Source organism: Patagioenas fasciata, chromosome 4 (assembly GCF_037038585.1).
Source record: "Patagioenas fasciata isolate bPatFas1 chromosome 4, bPatFas1.hap1, whole genome shotgun sequence".
NCBI classification, from domain to species: domain Eukaryota; kingdom Metazoa; phylum Chordata; class Aves; order Columbiformes; family Columbidae; genus Patagioenas; species Patagioenas fasciata.
In genome coordinates, this window is record NC_092523.1 from 80,231,373 (window position 1) to 80,253,462 (window position 22,090).

Consider the following 22,090-nt stretch of genomic DNA (forward strand, 5'->3'; position numbering starts at 1 on the left):
TATAGGTTAAATTGAAAACATGATTGATTTATAAAGCAGAAACCTGTTTGAGTAAACTCGTGTCTGTCACTTTTTAAACCGTGGCAGCGCAGTTTTGATTTTTGCCAAACAAGGTGGGTCAATTGCATTGTATAATATTAAAGCAAATATCTGACGGAGGGCCAAGCCCAGTCCTTTTAGGCAAACGTTATTTTCGCCTTAACGTACAGGCAGAAAATGTTTCCCACTTGAAAGCAGCTGAAGGAATTTGGCTGTGGGCAGCCGGGGCCAAGCTGCTTGTCCAGGCACCGATCCAGGCAAAACTCCCGCACATCCTGAACGCTCCGCAGCCGCGGGAAGGCACCGTCGCTCCAACCCCGAGGTGCGTACCTGGCCGTGTGCGCCTTCGAATTAACAGGGACCGCGAACAAAACCCCTGGGGTTACCTGGTGGCACCAGAACCGCCCAGCCGGTGCTCTGAAAATGAGCTTTCCTTTCTCGTCTGTGTGCTTGGAGGGGAAAAAAAAAAGGCAAAAAGAGAGGAAGGTTTTGTTGCTTTTAATACGAGCTGCCTTGGATTGGCTTGCGGGGCCGTGCAGCCGTGACGCAGTGTTGTGTTTTATCAGTGCCCACCCCCGGCAGAATTCTCTGCTTAAGAGGAGCAGATTTGCACCTACGGGAATAAAGACTCCGGGCTGGTGCGGATGCTCCCGGGGCCCGGCGGGTGTCCCAGCCTGGTGACCGTCCTGCGTGCCCCGATGAGGCTGTGCCCACCATAGCATGTCTATTTTAGACCTCAGCCTTTATTTACCGGCAGCGCGGGGCAAGTCGCGGGAAGAACTCGGCTCCTTTTTCTCTCTTGAAACGACCTTTAGATACTGGGTGAGTTTTCAAGATTGCTGTGCGTGGTTTTCTTTGGTGAAATGTGTTTTCCATAGCTGCGAGCGCTCGTTTGCTCTCAGTGGCTCTCAGAACTCTGTAGTGTCGAATCATGAAAAGACTTTGTTCGGCCGCTGAAGGATCGGATTGTACTTTAGTTAGAGAAAAAGTCATTTATCAGCAGACGAACAACAAGGACTTGTTGATACTTCCCGTGTCTTTCCTGGGTTGCAGAGCTGCTGTTCAAACTCGGCTGCTGCCGGTGTTTTTAGGGCACGTTTGCAGCGACGGGCTCTCACGGTAACTGTTTTATAAGCGTTGTTTGGAGCTGCCGGTGCTGGGAACAGAGGTCGATAGGGGCCGAGGGAAAGCAGCATCCCCCGGCAGTTTGGGAGGTGACAGTGGCAGTCCCTCCGCAGCCTTAAGCTGGACGCCAGTCCTTGCAAAGCCGTCAGTCCAGCCTTGCGTCCATATCGAGTATAGTAGCGTGGAATACGCTTAAGCACATCTGGACTGTGTTCAGACGGGAACCGATTGATGCAAAAACCAGCTGCACATGCAGTAGTTTATTTTTTAAAGTAAATCGAGGGCGCTTTTTGTGTCTCAGAGCATTAAACTTGCATCACGCTTGGCCTCGTGACAAGCCCTGTGTGTGTAATTTAGAGCCATATAGGGATGTCCTTAGTCCCGAACCACACAAATTAAAACCACCTTTCCTGCTCTGAGTGTGGCATTAGTGCTTTAAATGAGAGATTCGTGTCGGCTGTGTGGCCCGAGCACGAACTGGAAGCGATAAGGACTATTGATGTGAACACTGTGAGCAGTTTGGTTATAAATCAGGTTTGGTTTCTGTGCCAGATCCATTAAAGGGTTTATGTGTGTAGGTGGGAAGCCCGACAGGTTAAATAAAGGAGCACAGACAGAAATGAGGGGTAGGGACTGATTTCCTGGAGCGGGGACGCATAGACAGCCTTTGCTGGTGAATAGAACTGAACCTGCCTGTCGCTGCGGATTAAATCCAGGTGTCTGTCGTGAAATGTCTGCGGGGAAGAGGAAATCGTCCTCCCGCCGTGTCTTGTCAGACCGCAAAACGCAGTATTCGTTACCTTGAGAAATGCCCCATGAGCTGCCGCTTGTGAGTTTTGCTCGTGCTTGGGCAGCAACAGCAGAGCATTTAAACCGGGACCTCGCGCGGTCTCTGCCCCATCCTGAGCAGGAGGAAGTTTTCCAGCTGCATATGGGCAGATTTATTGTACAGGATGATTTATTCACCTTTCAATATTTCACATGAGTGCAGTAGATTCTTCCCCAGTTTTCAGCCAGGAGGAAATGAAAGGGCCGCTGTCGTGGTCTCCGTTCCCGGCCGTGCCAGGCGCTCGTGTTGCGGTGGGTAATGCACTCCCATTGCTGCCCTAGACTTTGAACTTCGTCCTGAGCTTTTATTGAACCGCTCGGCCCCGTTGTCAGCTGTTTCTGTCTTCCCTTCAGCAGCGATTTGTTTGAGGAGGTAAAAACAAAAACAAGAAAACACAACCAAACCAACCAAGTAACCACCAACTCAAACCACCGACAACAGCTGACGACTTTATTTGTCAAATTTCATATTGATTTTTCACTAGAAACTTCTCTAGGCTTAGAAGTAGACTGCGAATAGTTTCCAGAAGAGCTGTCTTAGTGAATGTCTGTATAAGACCATGTCCTAAAATGATCTCGTGGCTGTTTCCTGAGGATTCACTTGTCGTTCTGCATGAATCAAGGTGCTTCCTCACCTCCCTGTATTTGTTTAATCTGTCCCCTGGGGAAGCAGGAGCACTTTGTGTTGACAGAGCTATAACAAGATGGTTAGCCAGCAACAAAACCAAGTCCGGGGCGGGGGTGTCTGGATCATCTGCCAGTGGGGCACAGGGACGTGCTCGGCATGGCCAAAAAATCCCATTTCTCTCCCCACCCTGCAAGTTCCGTAAGTTCCTGACTCCACTTTAAAAGCTTCAACGTGAATGTCTGAAGTACAGGTCTCTCATTACGGATCGTAACTATATCGGCTAAAAACCTTGCCTTAACGCAGAATGAGCTTCTCACAGCCTGAAGCTCCGTGTCCTGCCGCCCCCAGTGCCAAAAACGCCGCTGCCCACGGTGAGCTCGCAGCCCCGCTGGTTCCAGGAGAGTCACCCAAAGCAATACAGCACCCCAATAACATATCGAGGTGAGGTTTTCCAGCGGGTCTGCCCAGGGCACCCAGCTGCGGGTGCCGGGCGCATTCTCCAGCGCCTGGCGGGCCGGGTTCAGTGGCGTTTGGCAAACACTGGGGAGCACGGGTGAAACACAAGGGAGCGGGGGAGAGGAGCGGGCTGGGGGCTTCGGCTGCCGTGCACAGAGCGGAAGATCTGCCGTTCCCTGCTGGCTGTGCTTCCCCGGGGTCTTTCTTGTCCCAGGGCTGCCATGAAACCCCGTGAGCTCTCGGGTTAGATCAGGCGACGGGGAGCGTGGCTCCGCGGGGCTGAGCGTGCCAGATGTATTTTGGGCTCCAGAAAGAAGCACGGTACGAGGTTCAGTCTGTATTTAGTCACTGGCCTACTTTGGAGGATGTTTGGCATTTCTGAAAACTTTCACAGCAGTAATGTGCCTTTTTCTGTTTGTTTCTTTTAGTTTCTTTATATGTTTAACATCCCTTGAAGGTTGGAATAAGTAACGGCCCTTCCACTGCTGCCGACATGTTAATGTTTAATTGTACATTTGATCCCTTTCCTGTGTTGGTTTGGATTTTCTCCCTGTTGCAGAGCAGGCCTGGCTCTGTCCCTCCTGCAAACAGGGGGTTCACATCGAGCCCCCGGCTTTGGAGGGGGCTCTGATTTGAACCCTCACCTTGCACAACACAACCGGAGCCAAACAGCTTTTCTCCCGAGGCAGGGTGTCCAGTTTCGGGCAGGGAGATCACACAGCTGCCCTCCCCAGCCCTTTGCCAGCACATTTGGGAAACTCTTTGGCCTTCACGAGGAGGTTTAGGAGCACACGCTTGAGCTCTGAGTTTCTCCGGGACCATCTGGAGCCCTTCACCCCGTCCCAGGGCGGCTACCGAGGGCAACCTTGTGACTGGGAGGTTTATTTTGGAAGCCGCAGGGACTCTCTGTGGCCGGGGACTTGGTCAACCTGATCCCATGAGCTCAGCTGTGGTGGGGAAATGTCACAATCCCAAAACACCCCCCCCGGCTGCTTTCTCATCCAAGAAACGGGCAGTAAATTGGTAGGTTGCTCGATTAGAGAGGGCGGATCTGTTTGGAATCGGGCTCTGCTTTGCTCTGATAATCACAGTGTCCGTGTGTGCACACAAACCTCAGTCAATTTTGCCCGTTTTCAGGAGGGGAAACTGAGGCACGGGGACTGACTTGGCGAAGGTGCGACGGAAATCCACGCAGGACACAGAATTCGATCCTGAACCGCCAGGATGAAGGGAGAAGCCTCATCCAGCGCTTCCCCTCCTAGCAAAAACCTAGCAGGCAGAATAGAAATCTTTTAACATGAATTTAACAAGAGGTTTGTCTTTCTCGTAGGCAAACGAGCGCTGATTCTAACAGTTTCTTTAAGATTTTGTTGGCCTTTTCCATCTCTGTCAGGTCCCTTTGCACTCAGTGAGCTGCACGCTCGCCGATTACCAAAAGGCAACAAGTCTTCAAGCATCAAAACCACATTGCTCCTTCGTTTTCTCACGCCATCTCACAGGATGAAAATCTTTATGCAAACGTTTTCAGCTGTCAAGGCGTCCCGAGGTGTTATTTTAGGGTGTAAGGGACTGATGTCTGCTCCATGTCTGTAAGAGCCTGGAGCCGCAGCCGTTCAGCCGCTTTGGAGCCGGGAGACAGGGAGGGACATCTGTTCTCAATGGGTTTATTTAGAGAAATCACCAAGCCCGGGCAGCAACAGCGGGGTTTGCCAGGAAAATAGCACTTCAGTGTAGATGCGGCGTTCCGCTGTTGGCTTTTCTCAAGGAGCCAGCATCTTGGGAATACACGAAATCTCTTTTATCTTTTAATTTTGCCATTTTATCGGAGGTTTTGGGGACCTTGCTCCTTGCTCCCGTAGGACCTATATTGCGTTGGGGCGATGGAAAGAGATAAAACGTGATCTTGAAACTGGGGATGTGGTAGATTGTGCGAGACTGAAGAGATAACAGCAATAGCTGAATATTAGTGCTTTTCGGAGCGTTTTCAGTGGCGTTTCCCAGACAGGCACATGGATAAAGTCGTTTTTCAAAGGAGCGCATCCCTGGCTGTGGCTGAGAAAACGTGAGAGCTCTGCTGAGAGCAGCGGGGTGACGATATACATCAGCTCTATGGTATGGTCTCTATATTCTACCCGGCTTATATTCACCAGGTGCAAAGAGCCAAGAAGAATCGAATCCTTCTGTTAGTAGAAAGAGGGTTTGTGGCACTGCGCAGTGAATTCAGCACAAACAACACCCCCAGCCTCTCTAAATCCCTTTGCAACGCTCACAAGGCTTTCCCGGTCAGTGATATTGTGAGAAGCGTCTTGCTTCGGGTGACCTCGTTCGAACCTTTTCTGAGTTGCTTTATGGTTGAACGCTCACGTGCCGAGGTAGGACCCCCGTTAGTGGGTTTAAATCGTCTGTTTCCTTCTGAAAACACGCGTCGTTGTGGGCTCCGCTGAGTATTCTCCTTTAAAAAAAGAAGAATATTAACATCTCTTGTTTGTTTGTGTGTGCTTTGTGTTGCAGGACAGGACATCGCAGCCGTACCGGTTCGGGAGCGAACTATGGAATGTGTTTCACTGCTGACCGACGGCAGCCAAATGAACAGTATTTCTAGTAGTTTGAAAATCAGCAGTTAGCAGTTTCTTCACATTCGAACACGACCCAGCACTTTCCAGAGAGAACTCATTGTTTACAAGAAATCTGCTTTCCAAATCCGTTACGGTGCCCTCCAGCCTCCGCTGTTAACTGTTTGCAAAGGGGCCGCTCGCTCCGCGGTTCGGGGAAAGATGGCAATGGATGAGTACCTGTGGATGCTCATCGTGGGCTTCATCATAGCTTTCATTTTAGCCTTTTCGGTGGGGGCCAACGACGTGGCCAACTCGTTCGGCACGGCCGTGGGCTCCGGCGTGGTCACCCTGCGCCAGGCCTGCATCCTGGCCTCGGTGTTCGAGACCACTGGCTCGGTCTTGCTGGGGGCCAAAGTGGGAGAAACGATTCGGAAAGGGATCATCGACGTGAACCTGTACAACAACACGGTCCCGCTGCTCATGGCCGGGGAGGTCAGCGCCATGGTCGGTGAGTAGGAGTTTCTTGTTCCGAGTGGCGTTCTGTGTGTGTCCTCCCGTTCGGGGTGAATGTTGTTAATTAAGTTGGACATGCATATCTGGTTTTTTGTGGATGCAGGTGCCTGTGTTCATTTCCTTAAGTCTCCTGTGTGTTTTAAATGCTGCTAATCCTTTACATTTTTCAACGGGCCAGCCCTCTGACTAAAACAGAAAAACCAGTTTCACTTAGTGCATTCTTAGGGCGCTGAAAAAACCTAATGTTAGAGATTTTTATGGCAGTAAATGGAAAATATATAAGCACAGCATTTGTGGCTGTACAGAGGATCCTGCAGAAGCAGCAGTTTGCACTACATACAGAAAAGAAGGAATTACCTAAATAGTTTCTTTAAAAATCACAGAAAATCTCAACTTTGCTTGATGGGATTCTGTAGCTGAGCGATCGCAGTTATCAGACGCTTCACCCTGGCCCTGGCAAAACGAGAAGGAGCGGGAAAGACGGATGGGCGCACATGTAAGGTCTCGTTCATTTTGCCGTTGCACGTCCCTTAGAGCCCGTCCCGAGCGCTTCCCTTTGCAGGGACGTTAATCTCCGTTTAGAACAAACACCACGCTCTGAGGTCAGTAACGTTAAGCCACCCTATTTATCCTTTGTTTAAATGCAAGAGGCTTTGCGAGCTGTGGGAGAGCGCCTTGAGGACCCATGGCAAACCTGCTTGCAAAGGGCAGGACACAGCAAGGAAAAAACCCTTTCCTAGGGCAGGGGACCATTTATACGAGTGTCGCAGCATCCTCTGCTTGAAAAGGATCCTCCACTCAAAGGTTTTCCTCCTTAAACTTGGTTTTAAACATTATTTCCCCCTATCCCCTCCAACCTCCCTCTGGTTTTCGGGCAGGACCCGCACGTGAGGCCGGTGAAGCCTACCACACATGGTCATTTCCCCATTTCTTTTGGGAAGCGGGAAAGTTTAGCTGCTTTTTAAGATGTTGATGGGTTGTGGTGGACACTGGGCGCCGGTGCCTGGGGTGAGGTGGCTGTGTGTGGGTTTAACCCCCCGGCGCTGTGGGGCTGCAGGGTGGCTGTTTGGAGCCACCCCACTGCATCCTCTGTACCCCGAGGGAGCTGCGATGGCCCCCGCGGGAGCAGCGTGCGCCTTCCGAAATGTCAGTGACCCGCATCTGCTGACCTTCACCTTCTCCATGCTCATGGTCCCCGTGGCAGGAAGGGTCGTTTTCCTTTTCGGGATCTATTTATGGCACCCTGATCCTTGGCCGGGCACAGTTTTGAGTCTCAGATACCTCCTGCGGAGGCAACTGGCCAGAAGCCCCAAGAAAACAACTGATTTGCATGCGTATTTACATAAGCCTCTGTGAACTTCATGACCAGTTGCATTCCCTGCTCCCAGTTAAGGGCATTAAGAAGAAATTCCACATTTTAAATCTCGGAATTAATTGCAAGTTACAAACTGCCGTTTCCATTTTTTTCCCCTCAAATCCATCTCCAGCTTTTCTCTGCATGTCCAGTATTTTTTGTGTGTGTTTTTTTGAACCTTCCCGTGTGTTTTCTTTTCCCCGTTCTGTTTGTGCTCTGCGTTTTTCCCCCCATCCTCTCATGCATCGTGATCACGTTTGTGCAAACAGACTGAGCTTCTGAATTTCGATGAGGCTCAAATGAGTCAACGGTCCGGGAGAGACCAAAAGGCGCTGGATCCCCTTCCCAGATGTTGCTGGAAGCTCCTCTGATGCTCACAGCAAACAGATGATGATGACTTTGCAGGGTGACCTTGTCTCCTAAGGGAGAAGGAAGCAGGGAGCCATGGGATTAAAATTTGCAAATGTAGTAATTTCTGGCCTGTTAGAACAGTGTTTGTTAAGGAAGTTGGGAATTTGGGGCCTGTTGCTTGTGAGGGTAAGTTGTGCTACTTCTGTAGCATTAATTAATTGTCACTTTATTGAGTGTTGGTCCTGCACGGCAGCACAGCTGAGGCCCAGTTGTGTTTTCCCTGTATTTTAGTGTGGATATTTTGTAATTAGATATCTCGGCTGACCTATCTGTTTATTCAGCTCTCTACAGATGTTACCATCTGTTTTCTCTTTCACCTCACTCCCACCTGCTGGTCTCAAAGTTCATGTCGAAGGTCTCAAGTTGTATTTTTATTTTAGTAGCGGGGGAAGAGAAGCCAAAAACCGAAAGAGCAGGTGTTCCTCGTTCGGTGTAGAATTCCCGATAGCGCCAGGAGTCCCGCCTGTTGTGGGACAGTGCTCCGGGAGAGGTCGGTTTTACAAACCGGGCGACTTCCAAACGTAGCCGCGGTGATGCCGCCAAGTCGCCCTTTGTACGTGGTTCTGTTTGGAGACGTGGGGAGCGTCCCACCCCGCTGGCGCTGAGGATGGAGGTTGGGGTTGTGAGTGGTCAGCAGCCCCGCTCTGTCACCCGTGCTCGCTGCACATCTGGCGGCACGAGCCGGGAAACACGAGATTTCTCATGGCGGTTCCATCGCTGCCGCTGGGGCCTCTGAACACACATCTGAGTCCGGGAGTGTGAGCGGTTCCTTATGGTGAATGTTGGTCGCTGGGGGGCTTCCAGGGCCAGCCCTCAAGAGCGAGGCTTTGGAAACTGGATGCAGGTGGTTTGTGTGTTCAGTCAGGCTGGAAATACCAAAGTCCTTCAGAAAAGAGCGGAGCTGCTGTGCAGTGTGAATTGCTTGTAGTAAGAAAAAGCCTTCAGTGAGATGTAGCATTTGAAGCTGCTGTTAAACCCTCTTAGTTTTTACAGACAGAGCAGGAACAGAGCTCTCTTTAGCAGATCTCTGTGGTCCGTGTGGAGTGTAGGCAGCGCTCCTAAAAGAATGTGGGGCCGTGGCGAAGAATTTTCTGCGTGACGTTATCGTCGCTGTTGTTGTTTATCCCACACTTTTTTTTCCCCCCTTCTTGTTCCAGGCTCTGCTGTTTGGCAGCTGATTGCGTCGTTCTTGAAGCTCCCGATATCGGGAACCCATTGCATCGTCGGTGCTACGATTGGATTCTCCCTGGTCGCCATCGGCACGCAGGGGGTCCAGTGGATGCAGCTGGTCAAGATTGGTAAGTGCGGTTGCCTTTGTGTGATGATGTTCGCTAAGGGCTGCACTGTATCTCTGGCCAAGAAAGGGGTAAAATGCAAATTGCAGCCAACTGAGGACACATTGTCCCTCGCACACGTGCTTCAAGGTGACATTCCTCCTCTTCTCATTCCTTCCGTGGCACCTCGTTCTTGCTCTCCGCAACGCCAGCCGTCGTATGAATGCCCACAGTCACGTTTCTCCACCCACCAGCACCGGGGAGGCAAAAGCCGGGCAGAACCGCTCCTGTTCAGCTCGCAGCCACCCACTGCCAGGCTCAGCCCAGCCAAGCCGGGCTCTGAAGCGCTTCTCCTTGTTTTGGAAGCCTCGGAAGCCCGGGTGCAACCTAAACCCTCTCTCTTAAAAGGATTTGATGCTGAAGGCGCAGAAACACAATTGAGCTTTAGAGAAGCGGGAGCAACGCGTGCTTGTTTCTAATTCTGCCGAAAGTAGAAGCGAGTTTGCAATGACAGCGGAATCCATCTGTTAGCTGTGCCACCGGCGATAAATCACTCTGGAGGAGATTTCCAGAGCGCTGCCCTAATCCGCTTTTATTGAAATCGGTGGGAGTTTTGCCACCTACTCCAAGTTAAATCGGTCCTGGGCGCCTGTAAATCTGGCCCGCAAAAAATGTGCGTGCGCTGTTGATCGGCACTTTGGAAGCGGAGACTCTGGCCCCGCGAGCAGCGTGCGCCCTGCTGCACGCAGTTCCCTTCCCCTCGCTTCGAGACTGGAGGTGCTGGTGATCAGGACTTACAGGGGCTCTCCTGGCAAACGAGAGAAAATGTTCCTGATTTATTTGGTTGCTAAACCTGCAAAATGACCCGGAGGTGTTTTGGCTGGTGTTTCTAACAGTACCTTGCGCTACTTCCACTTTCCTGTGTGTCGGTGAGCTTCGAGTTGCACTAGCGATAAGTGAACATACAGAACATTAATTCTGGTTGTACAAGAATGTTTTTAAATTAATTGCCCCTTGGCTCCTTACTTATTTAACTCTTGTGTGACTATTCTGTTTGTTTCATGTGCCATTCTGTCTTTTTTCTATAACACAGTTGCCTCTTGGTTTATTTCACCCCTGTTATCTGGCTTGATGTCTGGGATCCTCTTTGTGCTGATCAGATTCTTCATTTTGAACAAGGTAAAGGAACCTCCCCGTGATGACGAGCGCTCGGTACGAAGGTTTTGTCCCAGGCTCCCATGGGAGTGCTGGCGCCTCCCCAGACATGGAGGTTCATGGCGTGTTTTGTGGGCAGGAGCCCAGTCGGTTTTTGAGGAGATGAGCAGCTGTACGTGTCCCAGACCTTGAAGAAACCCAGATTCCTGAGTTTTAGCCACCTCGGTCGAAAGCCTTGAGGTAACATCAGCCCATATATCTCCAGTGTAGAAGTTTATTTGCTCGGCACCCAGCGCAGAGACCAGAACAATGTTATCTGTTCTTTCTATTTCTCTCATGCCATTCAACACGCTAGAATGTGGGAGTGCAGGGCATGACAATGACCTAAAATAAGGGACACTATACGAACAGTTATACAGGGAACTTAAATAGATGAGGGATTAATTTTTTTGCTATAAATAACGCTGCGTGTCACCTCAGCTTCATCATTCTTGCTTTCTGATGTCAATAAACATCAGCGCTAAAAGCAGATGATAAACTTGGACAGACTCAGCTTTGAATTTGAAATGAGTCAACTTGCTAATATTTCCTTTTCCCCCTCTGATTTCCATGCAGGAAGATCCTGTGCCCAACGGTCTCCGCGCCCTTCCAGTGTTCTATGCTGCTACCATAGCGATCAACGTGTTCTCCATCATGTACACGGGGGCACCGGGTAAGCTTCCTGCAGCGAGTAACATCCTACAGCGTGTAACGACGTCCAGAGGGGGGTCCCGAAGGCGATCCAAGGCTGGACCAGCTCTGCTGGGAGCACAGGCTGAGAGAGCTGCGCTGTTCAGCCGGAGAGGAGAAGCTCCGGGGACACCTTAGTGCGGCCTTTCTGTGCTTAAAAGGGGGCAATAAGAAAGATGGGGACAGACTTTTGAGCAGGGCCTGATGCAATAGAACAAGGAGTGATGGTTTTAAACTAAAGGAGGAAGATTCAGGCTGGACACAAGGAATTGATTGTTGGCCTGAGGGTGGTGAGAGCCTGGCCCAGGTACCCAGAGAGGTGGTGGATGAACCATCCCTGGAGACATCCCAGGCCAGGCTGGACGGGGCTCTGAGCAACCTGAGCTGGTGAAGAAAAAATACAATCCCTCTTTAGAGGAACAGGAAAGGTTGAGGTGCCAGATTTGGCCTCATAAATCTGAGCTCTCAAAGGTGTTTCCCCTCCTTGATGCACTTACCTGGAAGGGCCAGAGCAGGCGGTGGGAGCAGGTGGGATATTTGTGCTCAGTCCACCGACATCAACCGACTCGCTCTTCTCGCACATCTGGCGTGGAGCCTATTCATTAAATTTGCCTTTTTATTTCCCTTCCATGACAAGAAGCCCCACGCCTGTTTCTGCATTCAATGCAGCTTCTCTCTGGGGTGCTGTGTTTTCACTGCCACTCCAGCAGAAGGAAATGAGAGGTGTCGTTTTTCAGGACTTAATTTACATTTACATTTTTATATTTGTGTATTTTATGTGCATTTATATATTTGTGTTTATATACTTGTTATGTTTATATCCAAACTTACATTTTTTTAATATTTACACTGACATATTGATGTGTATAAATTTGTGTTTATATTTCAAACAGTGCCTATTTAAACCCTCACAGCAAGAGTTCAGCGAAAAGGTGTTCGGTGCTCTTGACTATTGCAGTGTCATTCAGTGTTATCTCTAGACCAGATTATTGCCCCAGAGTCATGAATGGTCAGGGAGCTGAAGCAAGGCTGCCCACCGTGCCCCTCGAATTAAGAAAACAGGCTTAGAAAGTGACATTTTTGCATAGAAATTGGTTTTCTCTAGAACCTGCCGCACTGGGTGTGCTGGGCAGATGCAACAGGTGGACTCTGTTTGACAACCTAGCACTACCAAAATTCATAAAAAGCTCGAGAATTTCCCACACGGAAGGTAACATAACTCAACCCTTCATTTTCCTTAAGTCGAAGTCCTACTTGGCTATGTAGCCAAAATGTTTCACAGTAAATCAGCTGTATAACCAACATTTCCTCATTAGCTGTACTGCAGAAGTAGGTCAGGCACTCTGCGGTGACTCATTAAGCAAAACAAATTAAATAAGAACCTTAACGTCCCTTCTGTTTCAGCTTGGCAGCCTCGGAAGTGTGGGAATAAAAAGGTGGGACTCGGGGTTTTGATACTCAAGAAATGCATATTTGTCCTCCAAGGCCTCTGTCCTGGCAACATTTGCTCACAAGGATGAATAAATCACGTAGGTTTAGAGATAGGCGTGCGTAGCGGGGTTTGAAAGGTCAGAGTCCAAGCTCTTTCTTCATTAAGGGTCTGGCTGTTTAATTAAACGAGCGCAAGGAGCTCTGTTGGGGGGATGATTCCAGGAACGCGAGTTATTGACAGAACTGCGCGTTGCAGGACCCAAAGCTCAGCTCTCAGCAGTACATGAAGCTCTTGTCATGAGCAGGAAAGGCTTAGATTAAGGTTAGTATCAGGCTTTACTGGCCAGAGCAAAGGTCAGGTAAATACTCACCCCGATGGGCGACACAGTTCAACGTGCATTGGTGTAGGAAATCACTGCTGACTTGTTTTAGCAGCCCCGATGGGGGAGTTTTGCCCCTGATTTCTTCGGAAATGAGGTCACGGTGGGGCTAAAGAGAACCGGAGGACTAAACCACAAAAGGCTGCATGTCAGCTCAAGCTTAAATACTGCAATAACCGATATACATGGTAGGAATGATCAGCTCATTTGTGTTGAGTAGGTTGTGAACACAGGCTTTTCTGCAACGAACCGTCGAATGGAGTTAAATCCTGCTCATTTACAGTTTGCTTGTGGTTTATTTCTTTGTCTTCGCAGTGCTGGGACTGGTGCTGCCCATGTGGGCCATCGCTCTGATATCAATCGGCGTGTCCTTAGTCTTTGCCGTCTTAGTCTGGATTTTCGTGTGTCCCTGGATGAAGAGGAAAATAGAAAGTAAGTAGTTTGCTTGATGGAATGCGAGCGGTGTGAAATCATGGGAAAACTCCTTTCGGAACTGGAAGCGCCCTGGAGAGGTCACCCGGCCCCGTTCCCACCCGCAGGCGGGATGGGCTTAAACTGTTCCTCGTGTATTTGTGTAACCTGCTCTTCAGAACCTGCCGTGGCAGAGGTTCAGTCCTCCTGAGGCATCCATTGCAGTGCTGGCTGCTTCCAGAACCCAGCACAACCAGGAACGTGGATCCTGGAGTATAATCCGGTTCATATTTTGTTAAGGAAGCATTCAGAATTGTTATCTTGAATTGGCTTCTTTAACTTTCCGCTCAGTTGGACTCATCACAGCTTTTAGCTTTACAGCGTTTTGCTCGTTTGTTTTGCGACTTTCAACAAATGCAGCGTTTGAAACGCAGAGAAAAGCTTCAGATTTCACTCATAAATGAGCGACTCGGTGTTTTGCTTTGGTTACCTACGTTGGTGAATTTATAGGAAGAAACAAAGACGGTCTAGGGGTTTCTCAGATGAATTTAGTAAAGATAAGTGTTAGAAATAAATAAAGAAATGGAGCCAGGTTATTGTGTCTGCGTTAATCCGTGCCGTTGATGCAAAGAGTGGAAACACAAGCAGCCGAGAAGGGCGGGTTGGGTTTAAAATTACAGTATTGTTATTTCCTTAGGCCGGTTAAAGAAAGATGCCGCGCTCTCGAGGATATCAGATGAAAGCCTCGATAAAATTCAAGGCGAAGAAACACCCGTCTTTAAAGAGCTTCCCGGTGCCAAAACGTCCGACGAGAGCACCATTCCCCTCACCGGCTCCGCAACAGAAGCTGCGGGGGCATCAGATACCATCGCAAATGGAAACCACCCCCGTGTGCCCTACGGTAAGGACCCAGGCAGCACCGGGGTTCATCTTCTCCCTTTTCCCATGAGGTTTCTTTCTTTTGTCAGTGCTAAGTTGGCGTTTGCGATTGCCAGCTCAACTCCCCCTTCAGCGCTTGTTGGGAAAGGCGCTCCTTTACAAGTGACGTTTTCTAGACAGGACTTAAAAATGATTACATTTTGTTTGGCTGTATTTCGCTCTTAGAAGCAGCCGAAAGCAAACATTGCTTTCCTTTTTGCTTTACTTTGCATCCCTAATGGTGCGTCCATCCTTTTAAGCAGTGGAAAAATACAGAAAATGCAAATTACTGATGTATGGAGGTGAAATTCGGCACAAAGATTATTGGCATAGTACCCCAGGAGATGAAAAGAGTTTGGTCTTCGTTGGCACACGCGTGACCGTTTGGAGCGTGTCCACCAGCGGAATCTCATCTGAGTGTATATTTATAAGAAGTAGCCTTGTGTGCATAAAGCTCTTCTTGTTCTCTTGTCTGCTGGCTCCCATATCGCTTTGCCAACATCTAGAGAGCGCTGCAATGCGGTTAATAAATGCCTTAAATATTCGTCTTGTTCTTACAAAATCAAATCAGACCCTTTGCCTCTATTCTTCCACTTCCACAGTAGCTAAAACCAGCTCTGGATGTGGCGCGGTAGAAATCTGGGAAGCTGGGAGATGGAAAAGGTGGTTTCTGCGGGAATATTGGCGTGTGTGGCAGCGTACACCAGCGGGACGTGCACAGAGGGGAGAAATAGTGTCACCTTCATAGAAATAAGGCAAAATGTCAGAATAGCTGAGGAGATATTTCTGCAGAATGTGAACTTTTTAGCTTTCTGCTTTGTTGGTTTTTTTGATTGTTTTTACAAGTTATATAAACGTCTCTTAAAGGTAGGTAACCTAACACGTGAGCTCACATTCCGTGTGAAACGACAGTAAGAGCACCTTTCCTGAAATGCTTGTTGTGTCTGATCAATGGACACAACCTCAGAGAAAGTGTTGTTATTGATTTTACAAGTAAAGAGTTTGGCAGAAATGAGGTTTTCAAAGAGCTGGAGGGTTTAACCTTCTGTCGCAGAGGGTTGAATTTTGCCTTATTCGCCACTTCTGTTGCAAAATGATCTTAGTCCCATGCCCTCGGGTCGCTGCTGTTTTAGGTGGGAGGCCGGGGGGCTGCTCTGTGACACTGCGTGGAGATGAACCCTCTGACTTGCGGTTGTAGGAAGGGCGTTCTCCATGACGCACACCTCGGTCAAGTCGCCCGTCTCCAACGGCACCTTCAGCTTCGACGGGCAGGTGAGGAGCGACGGCCACGTGTACCACACCGTGCACAAGGACTCGGGTTTGTACAAAGACTTGCTCCACAAAATACACCTGGACAGGGCCGCTGACGAGAGGCCCGCTCCAGAAAACAACTACAAACTCTTGCGGCGCAACAACAGCTACACGTGCTACACGGCGGCCATCTGCGGCATGCCCGTGCACTCCTCCTTCAAGGCGGCCGACACGTCGGCCCCCGAGGACAGCGAGAAGTTGGTCGGGGACACCGTGTCCTACTCCAAGAAGCGGGTTCGCTACGACAGCTACTCCAGCTACTGCAACGCGGTGGCCGAGGCGGAGATCGAGGCGGAGGAGGGCGGTGTGGAGATGAAGTTGGGCTCCGAGCTGGCGGATCCCAACCGGCCGCCCGTGGACCCCGTGGAGGAGGACAAGGAGGAGAAAGACACGTCTCAGGTCCACCTGCTCTTCCACTTCCTCCAGATCTTAACGGCCTGTTTCGGATCCTTCGCCCACGGAGGTAACGACGTCAGGTAAGAGGGCGAGGTCTCAAAAAACACCGGTTTTTTGCAGTTTAGATGCTTGGAACCAGGTTTGGCAGCACGACCGGTCAGAAAGCGTGTTGGTTTCTGCGGGCTGATGATCGTCAGGGCTGAGTTTTGCAAAACTCGTGCTGCTGGTCTCCCAGTGCTTTCCAGGAGCTGGAATGCTCAACCTGTTCGTTATTTGTTTCTTGATGGTAACATTTTTTCTATCTGCTGTTAAATAATTGTGCGGTAAGTACTTTAATTCTGGTTTAATTTTGGCTCCGGGCATGCTGACCGCTGTAAAAGTGAACAGGACGGTCCCAGCCCTGCAGAGTTCTCAGCCTGTTGTATCCACAAGATCGGAGACCATCAGCAAATGAGAGATTTAGGCTGTTTTTGTCATGAGCAGAACTTCATCTTTTGATCTGTTGCATGGTAAAAATGTCAGGATGTCTTTGTTCTGGGTGCCTCAGCCCTTGTAAACCTCCCTTTGCTGAATCCACAGGGTCTGGGACTGCGTGAGCGATACTGACGTATCACTAATAGCCCAGAACATCTGACAAGCCTTAAAATCCAAGTGCTACATAAGTTTATAAATCACACGTTGCCTGCTCAGACCCCTGTAAAATAACGTCTCTTCGCTCATTTGCCCAACCTCTTTCCATTCTAAGGGCAGGCTCCGCTTTATTCCACAAAGTACACGACTTCTGAATGAGGGATGCACGGTGTAGGCTCGGGACGGAGCGTTTTACACCTTTGTGTGTGCGCTGGCGTTGCTCACCCGCGTGCACCCTCGCGGGAGGTGCACGGGACGAAAGACGAGCTGTAGACTCTGCGCGCTGTGATTTGTTGCATCTTACAGCCTTATTTCCCCAGAATGCTCCGTTTGGGCTGGCTCGTTGCCTTGACAACAGCCCTTCCTGAAAATCCATATGGCTGGGTGTAGGATGGGATCCCGGTTCGCACAGGAACTCATCCTTGCGATTGCACTGAGTTCCATCTGAGCAATCAAAGCGAAAGACCCCCTTTGCACGCCAAAAAGGTTGAGTAGGTCAAGCACTCTGGGGTGCAGATGCTGGTCCGTGGGTTGCATTTGGCCAGTGCTGTCTAGCACAGGGGTCGTCTTGGCTCCTCCGCGTGTCGCAGAGATCTGCAGAGCTGGAAAGGCAGCGTGGTTTTCATTCAAAAACAATGCAGCAGGACCTGGCTGATGGTGCAGCTTCCCGTCCGTGTGTCTGCAGCAAAGCAAGCCCGGGCCGTTCATCTTCCACCCCGGGCTCATCTCCCTCCTGCCTTCTGCTTATTTTAGGTGCTGCTGTCAAGCTGCTGCTCTATTTTTTCCTCCTCCTTCAATCCTTAAAATCCCACTTGCCTCTCCATTTGGTTTAAGCTCCTCACTCATATATTTAGGGCAGCACCTCCATAGTCCACGTCTCTTTTTTTGGACTTGTCTCCTACGTTTTCACTCCCCGTCCTGGAACTCGCTCTCCTCCCATGTTTTCTATTTATTTTCCATCAGGCTGTTTGAAGGGACAGGAACGAAGAGAGAAAAAATAGAAGCTAATATAAAAATTAAGAAACTGCAGATAGTTAAATGATTGACCTGTTTGAGAGCATATTTAAGCACAAGGCAGCGGTGCACGGTACGGACTGAACCGTGATGCAGCAGAAACGCCTCGTGTTGTTTAGATAACACTTCCACAAAAAATCACGTGGAGATCCACTGTGTTTATTTGTCCAGGCTTTGCCCCTGAGCCTGGGGCAGTTAAATGTGCCTTCGACTGCAGGAGTGACTCGTAAGAAGGGTAGGCAGACCCCAGTTTCTTCCAAGATGAAGCTTTTTAGCATCGTAGGCACTGATGTTGGTAGCAGCCGGGGCTCGTGTTCAGGCTGACATGAGCGGGGATCCAGCCCGGAGCCCCTGGGTGTTAAAAGAAGCTGGGAGTCGCGGTAATTCCGTATTTGGGTGAGTGTTTGGTTCAGACCGTCCCTTCCCAAATCCCCGCTGCCACGGAGCTTCTGTGTACTGTGTCAAGGATGCTGGAGCCTTTCCAGGGCTGGGACTAAGTGAGCCGGGCCGGAGCTTTGTCACACTACCGTGCGCATGGGCTGCATGGAAGCTGAAGAATTTAAAATCCCGGCTAAATGTGTTGGGACAGAACCACCGGGGGGAAACAAAAAGGTGAACGTTGTTGTTGTTGAACTTAGCGAGCGGCGCCAGGGGAGCGGGTCCCGGCAGCGCGCACAAAGGGAGCGCGTCGGGTCGCTGCGGGGGCAGCGGGAGAGTGGAAAAGGGCAGCATGGAAAAAAAGGGCCCGGGCCAGGAGTGTGACACGAGGAGAGCTGCCAGCTTCCCCATCGCTGTGCGGAGCCAGCTCTCCAGACAGCCCGGGATTAGGTGCCTCTATGGTGAGCTGGGCTGAGCTTATTCTCTGTAAATACCGGTTGGTTCAGCAGGAATCGGGATGATGCGGAGCTCGGCGTTGCAGCCGTATAATGAGAAAGCATCAGCCCCACAGCCCATCCAGGCGAACAGGAGGAGGCTTTTGACGACTCCAGCAACTCCAGGGCTCGGTTATTCCTTGAATTCTTGCGGGATGAGACCCCGGAAAGACGCTGCGGCTCATCGTGAGGTTTGCAGATTAAAATCTGCTGTTTGTGCGGTGAGAAAAGCGTCAGCCTTGCGCTCCTACGCATCATCCCGACTGTATGGGCTGCGTTCCTGCAGACAGGATCCGAAACTATTTCAGAGCCAGAGTAAAAAAGTTTAGTATTTGAAATAAATGTCTACACATTGTCTCAGTGGTTTTAGGAAAACTGAACTGCTCCCAGGTAGGGAATTCATTGTTAATGAAAGCGATGCAAGTGAGACCAGGAAATCCCTCTTTGCCCAAAATACAGGGGGGGGAAATTTCTCCTTTGGTGTCCCCCCCGGCTTCGCTGGCGCGGGGGTCGGAGCGCGCAGGCAGCACTGGACTCACCTTTCCCCTCTTCCCAAAGCAGGTGCAACAGGATTAATGGAGGGAAAGGTGAGAACATTGCCCAGATCTCCCTGCACACAGAGCTCCGTGGGGTTCAGTCTGCTGGCCCAAGGGGGAGTCTGACGGAACCGTAATAAGGCTGGGGCAGAACATTATTTCTTATTCCCTCCCTGAGAGCTGCAGTCAAAATGCCCTACAATACTGAGGAATTTAATCTGTCCATTACAATTACCAAGAGCAGCCTGAAATCTGATTTTCTTCTGTTTGAAGATGTGGAGATGAGGTTCTCGGGGACACGGGTCAGTGCCAGCGGTGGGTGGACGGTTGGACTCGGTGATCTTAGAGGGTCCCTTCCAAGCCAAATGATTCTGTGCTGGGATGGACCCAGTCCTTGGTGCCCACCATTTGGGGGTTTCAGGGCCACCATTTACAGCGTGTGGCTATGAGCTAGAGGAAGAAATCCGTGGTTTGTTAACTTAACCAAAACTCCCGTGTCACAGGGCACAGCTTTTATTGCGCATACACACCATTTCAAAACTGTCTGATTACCGGAACCAGGGTAAAACTCCATAATCTGAGATCCATGGAGATGAGGACTTTGTTCCCTGTTGGTGCATGGAGGCGTTATCTTCCTTGCACCCGTACTCAAGCGGGTGATGTCTCCAACCCTAATTGCAGCATCTTCAGAAACGCCATCCCGCTGGAAAAACATTTCGCTTGTGAAATCCTGGTTTGGGAAATACTCGAATGACTGGGGATTTGTAATGATATTTGTCATATTGGAGGCCTAATACCGCTTTCTCAGCTGTTTTGCTCGTGGTTCGGTTTTAATCGGCGATAACGAATGCCTGAAGCTTCTTTTGCTCAACGGGAAAAAGCGGCTGAAACGCAATCTGGTTTTTCAGGTAGCGGAGGATCCACGCGTGGCCATCGAGTGGCACGTAGGTGGCAGATTGTAACGCAAAGCTCCTTCAGTTCCATTCAAATACAGTCGGGTTTTCCTTTTGAACAGCTCGCTGGTCACTCGTACAAAGTGGTGGCGCACCAGCGATGTTGCTGGTTCATCAAATATCATGACGGGTTGGATGGGGTTTGGTGGCGGAGCATCCAGCTGAGGGCATCCCCCCATTACTGGGGAAGAGAGGCGTAATTAAAACCCAAATATATAAATGGGTTGCTCCGGAGAAGGGCCCGGACTTGGGACTCAGAGACACCTAAAACTGTCAGCTGGTGCGCAGGGCAAGCCGTGGCTCCTGAGCCTGTCTCATGATGGCTTTTTTGGTTGGTAATACTATCTGTCTTGCAGGGGAGAGGAGAAACCCCTATTTATAGCCCAGATTCGCTGTCAAATGCCGCCTTTCACCACAGCTTTACAAAAATGGCGCGGGACAGAGTGACAACAGAAGTCGCGCCTGTTCACCTTTAGGTGAGAGAGCGAGCGGAATCGTCTCGGGGTCTCCAGAAACCATCCTGGCAGGTCTGCAAGTGCGAGGGTTTCTGTGGGTGGCGTTTAATCCTCTCTCGTGCCTCCGGAAAAGGCAAAGAGCCCCACACACCACGCGCTGCAAAGTCCCCGCTCCTGCCAGCGGCCGGGGCAGCGGGGATGGTTACACCACCGGACAACGGAGAACAAACCTCGCCACAGACAGACACAGGGGTTCTGCCGTAACACTTTATAAATTCATCCAGAAATTAACTTGTAATGGCCGTCCCCGTGTGCTCAGTGGGAAAAATGTGTGTTAGGTGTCCAAAAGTCAAGTAGCACCATGACGGGAACAGCTTGTCTTGGCTTTTAAACCTAATAGCTAAATAAAATGGCAACATCCTCAAGAGCACTTGGGTTTCATAGGAACCTAATGGCAGTTTCACGTATGGATAGATGTAGATAGGGATCTGGAGCCCCTGGGCTGCTTTCTGTCTGTCTTTCTTGTCCCTCTGGGCTACCACAAGTAGCTCCGGCCCAGGTAAGGCGACTGATGTATTCCAGGCTCCTCGTCCTTGCGGGTTGTGAGTCACAATGTTCATAAACTGGCAGTTTAGTGGTGGACAGGCCCATCAGCTTCTTGTAGCGCTGTTCCCCGTTGGCGTAGGGCTGCGTTATGCTTGGACTCGATGGCTGTGAGGGTCTTTCCCAACCACAGTGATTCTGTGATCAGGGCTCCTCTGTTCTCTTGTCCTACAGGGAAGGTGTCACCAGTGCCACCTCCGGGGCGTCAGCGTTGTCTCTTCTGGTCTGTGTGGCAGCACCAACCGCTCGGCTCCCCCGGGGCTGCTCGTAGGCCAGCAGAGTTTTGCCTTTGCCACAAATAAGAAAAGAACCTTTCCTTCAAGGGTTAAGCTTGGTTGATTCGCAGAGGCGTAGCGTTTGCAAGTAATTAAAACTGCATTTTTGGTACCGAAGCGCACAGTTTGCTGCCGCAGTTTTTGAAGCCTTTTCCATCTGCCCGTTTACATTGAGGCTGACAAATATCCATCCATAATCTCTTCAAAATAGCCAGGAATGGGCGTCTGAGCTCACTCTAATTGTACTTGTTGTTATTTTCAGGAGCCAGGTTGTCCTCATGCCACACAGCACTACAAAAAGGGATGATCTGGTTTGTTTTCCCTTTATTCAGTATTTTAGTTGCCGTTGTCCGTCCTTCCTCATCCATCAGTTGAAGGTATAGTGAATTACTTTCCTTTTCCTCTGCACAATAAAGCATTTAAACGTGCAAGGAATTTAATCCACACCTGCGAACACTGGCCAAGAAGGTTCAGGCCAACTTAAAAAATATTAGAAATGGTTCTTCAGTCAAGAATCTCTTCTTCCTTCAGGGCAAACTAATTCTTGCATTCAGGCACTAAGAGCTTTTCAGGTAACGTCGTTTCACTCGTGCAGAAATTCAACAAATCCACTTCATACTCAGACACAGAATCAGTATTTTGTGTTTATACGTATATATCTAGAGTGTTTTTGCTGGTGGAACTCGCTCTTTGGTGTATTTAGTTCTTCATCGCTACCCAGTGTCTTCAACCCCCTGAACCAAGTGGAGGATTTTGGTGGGTGAGGGTGGCTGGGTGTGCACGGCGCTGGCGTTAGAACTGGTTCTAACTCACCCGCCTGCCTTGGAGCAGGACCAGC

At 50.0% G+C, this 22,090-nt stretch overlaps 1 protein-coding gene across 5 annotated transcripts in view; it reads left to right on the plus strand.

Annotated features, from left to right (window-relative positions):
* Positions 1-22,090, plus strand: part of SLC20A2 (solute carrier family 20 member 2) — a 54,952-nt gene that overhangs the window by 18,257 nt on the left and 14,605 nt on the right. For 3 of the 5 annotated variants that reach the window (XM_071808272.1, XM_071808275.1, XM_065836280.2), the window contains exons 2-8: positions 5,588-6,139; positions 9,067-9,207; positions 10,277-10,362; positions 10,954-11,050; positions 13,194-13,310; positions 13,987-14,190; positions 15,406-15,994. In XM_071808272.1, the coding sequence (XP_071664373.1) occupies positions 5,851-6,139; positions 9,067-9,207; positions 10,277-10,362; positions 10,954-11,050; positions 13,194-13,310; positions 13,987-14,190; positions 15,406-15,994 (1,523 nt within the window). In that variant the 5' untranslated portion in view covers positions 5,588-5,850. Of the gene's footprint in view, positions 1-232; positions 362-643; positions 862-5,587; positions 6,140-9,066; positions 9,208-10,276; positions 10,363-10,953; positions 11,051-13,193; positions 13,311-13,986; positions 14,191-15,405; positions 15,995-22,090 lie in introns of those variants that run through there. The other 2 variants (XM_071808274.1, XM_071808273.1) reach the window with 2 other exon arrangements.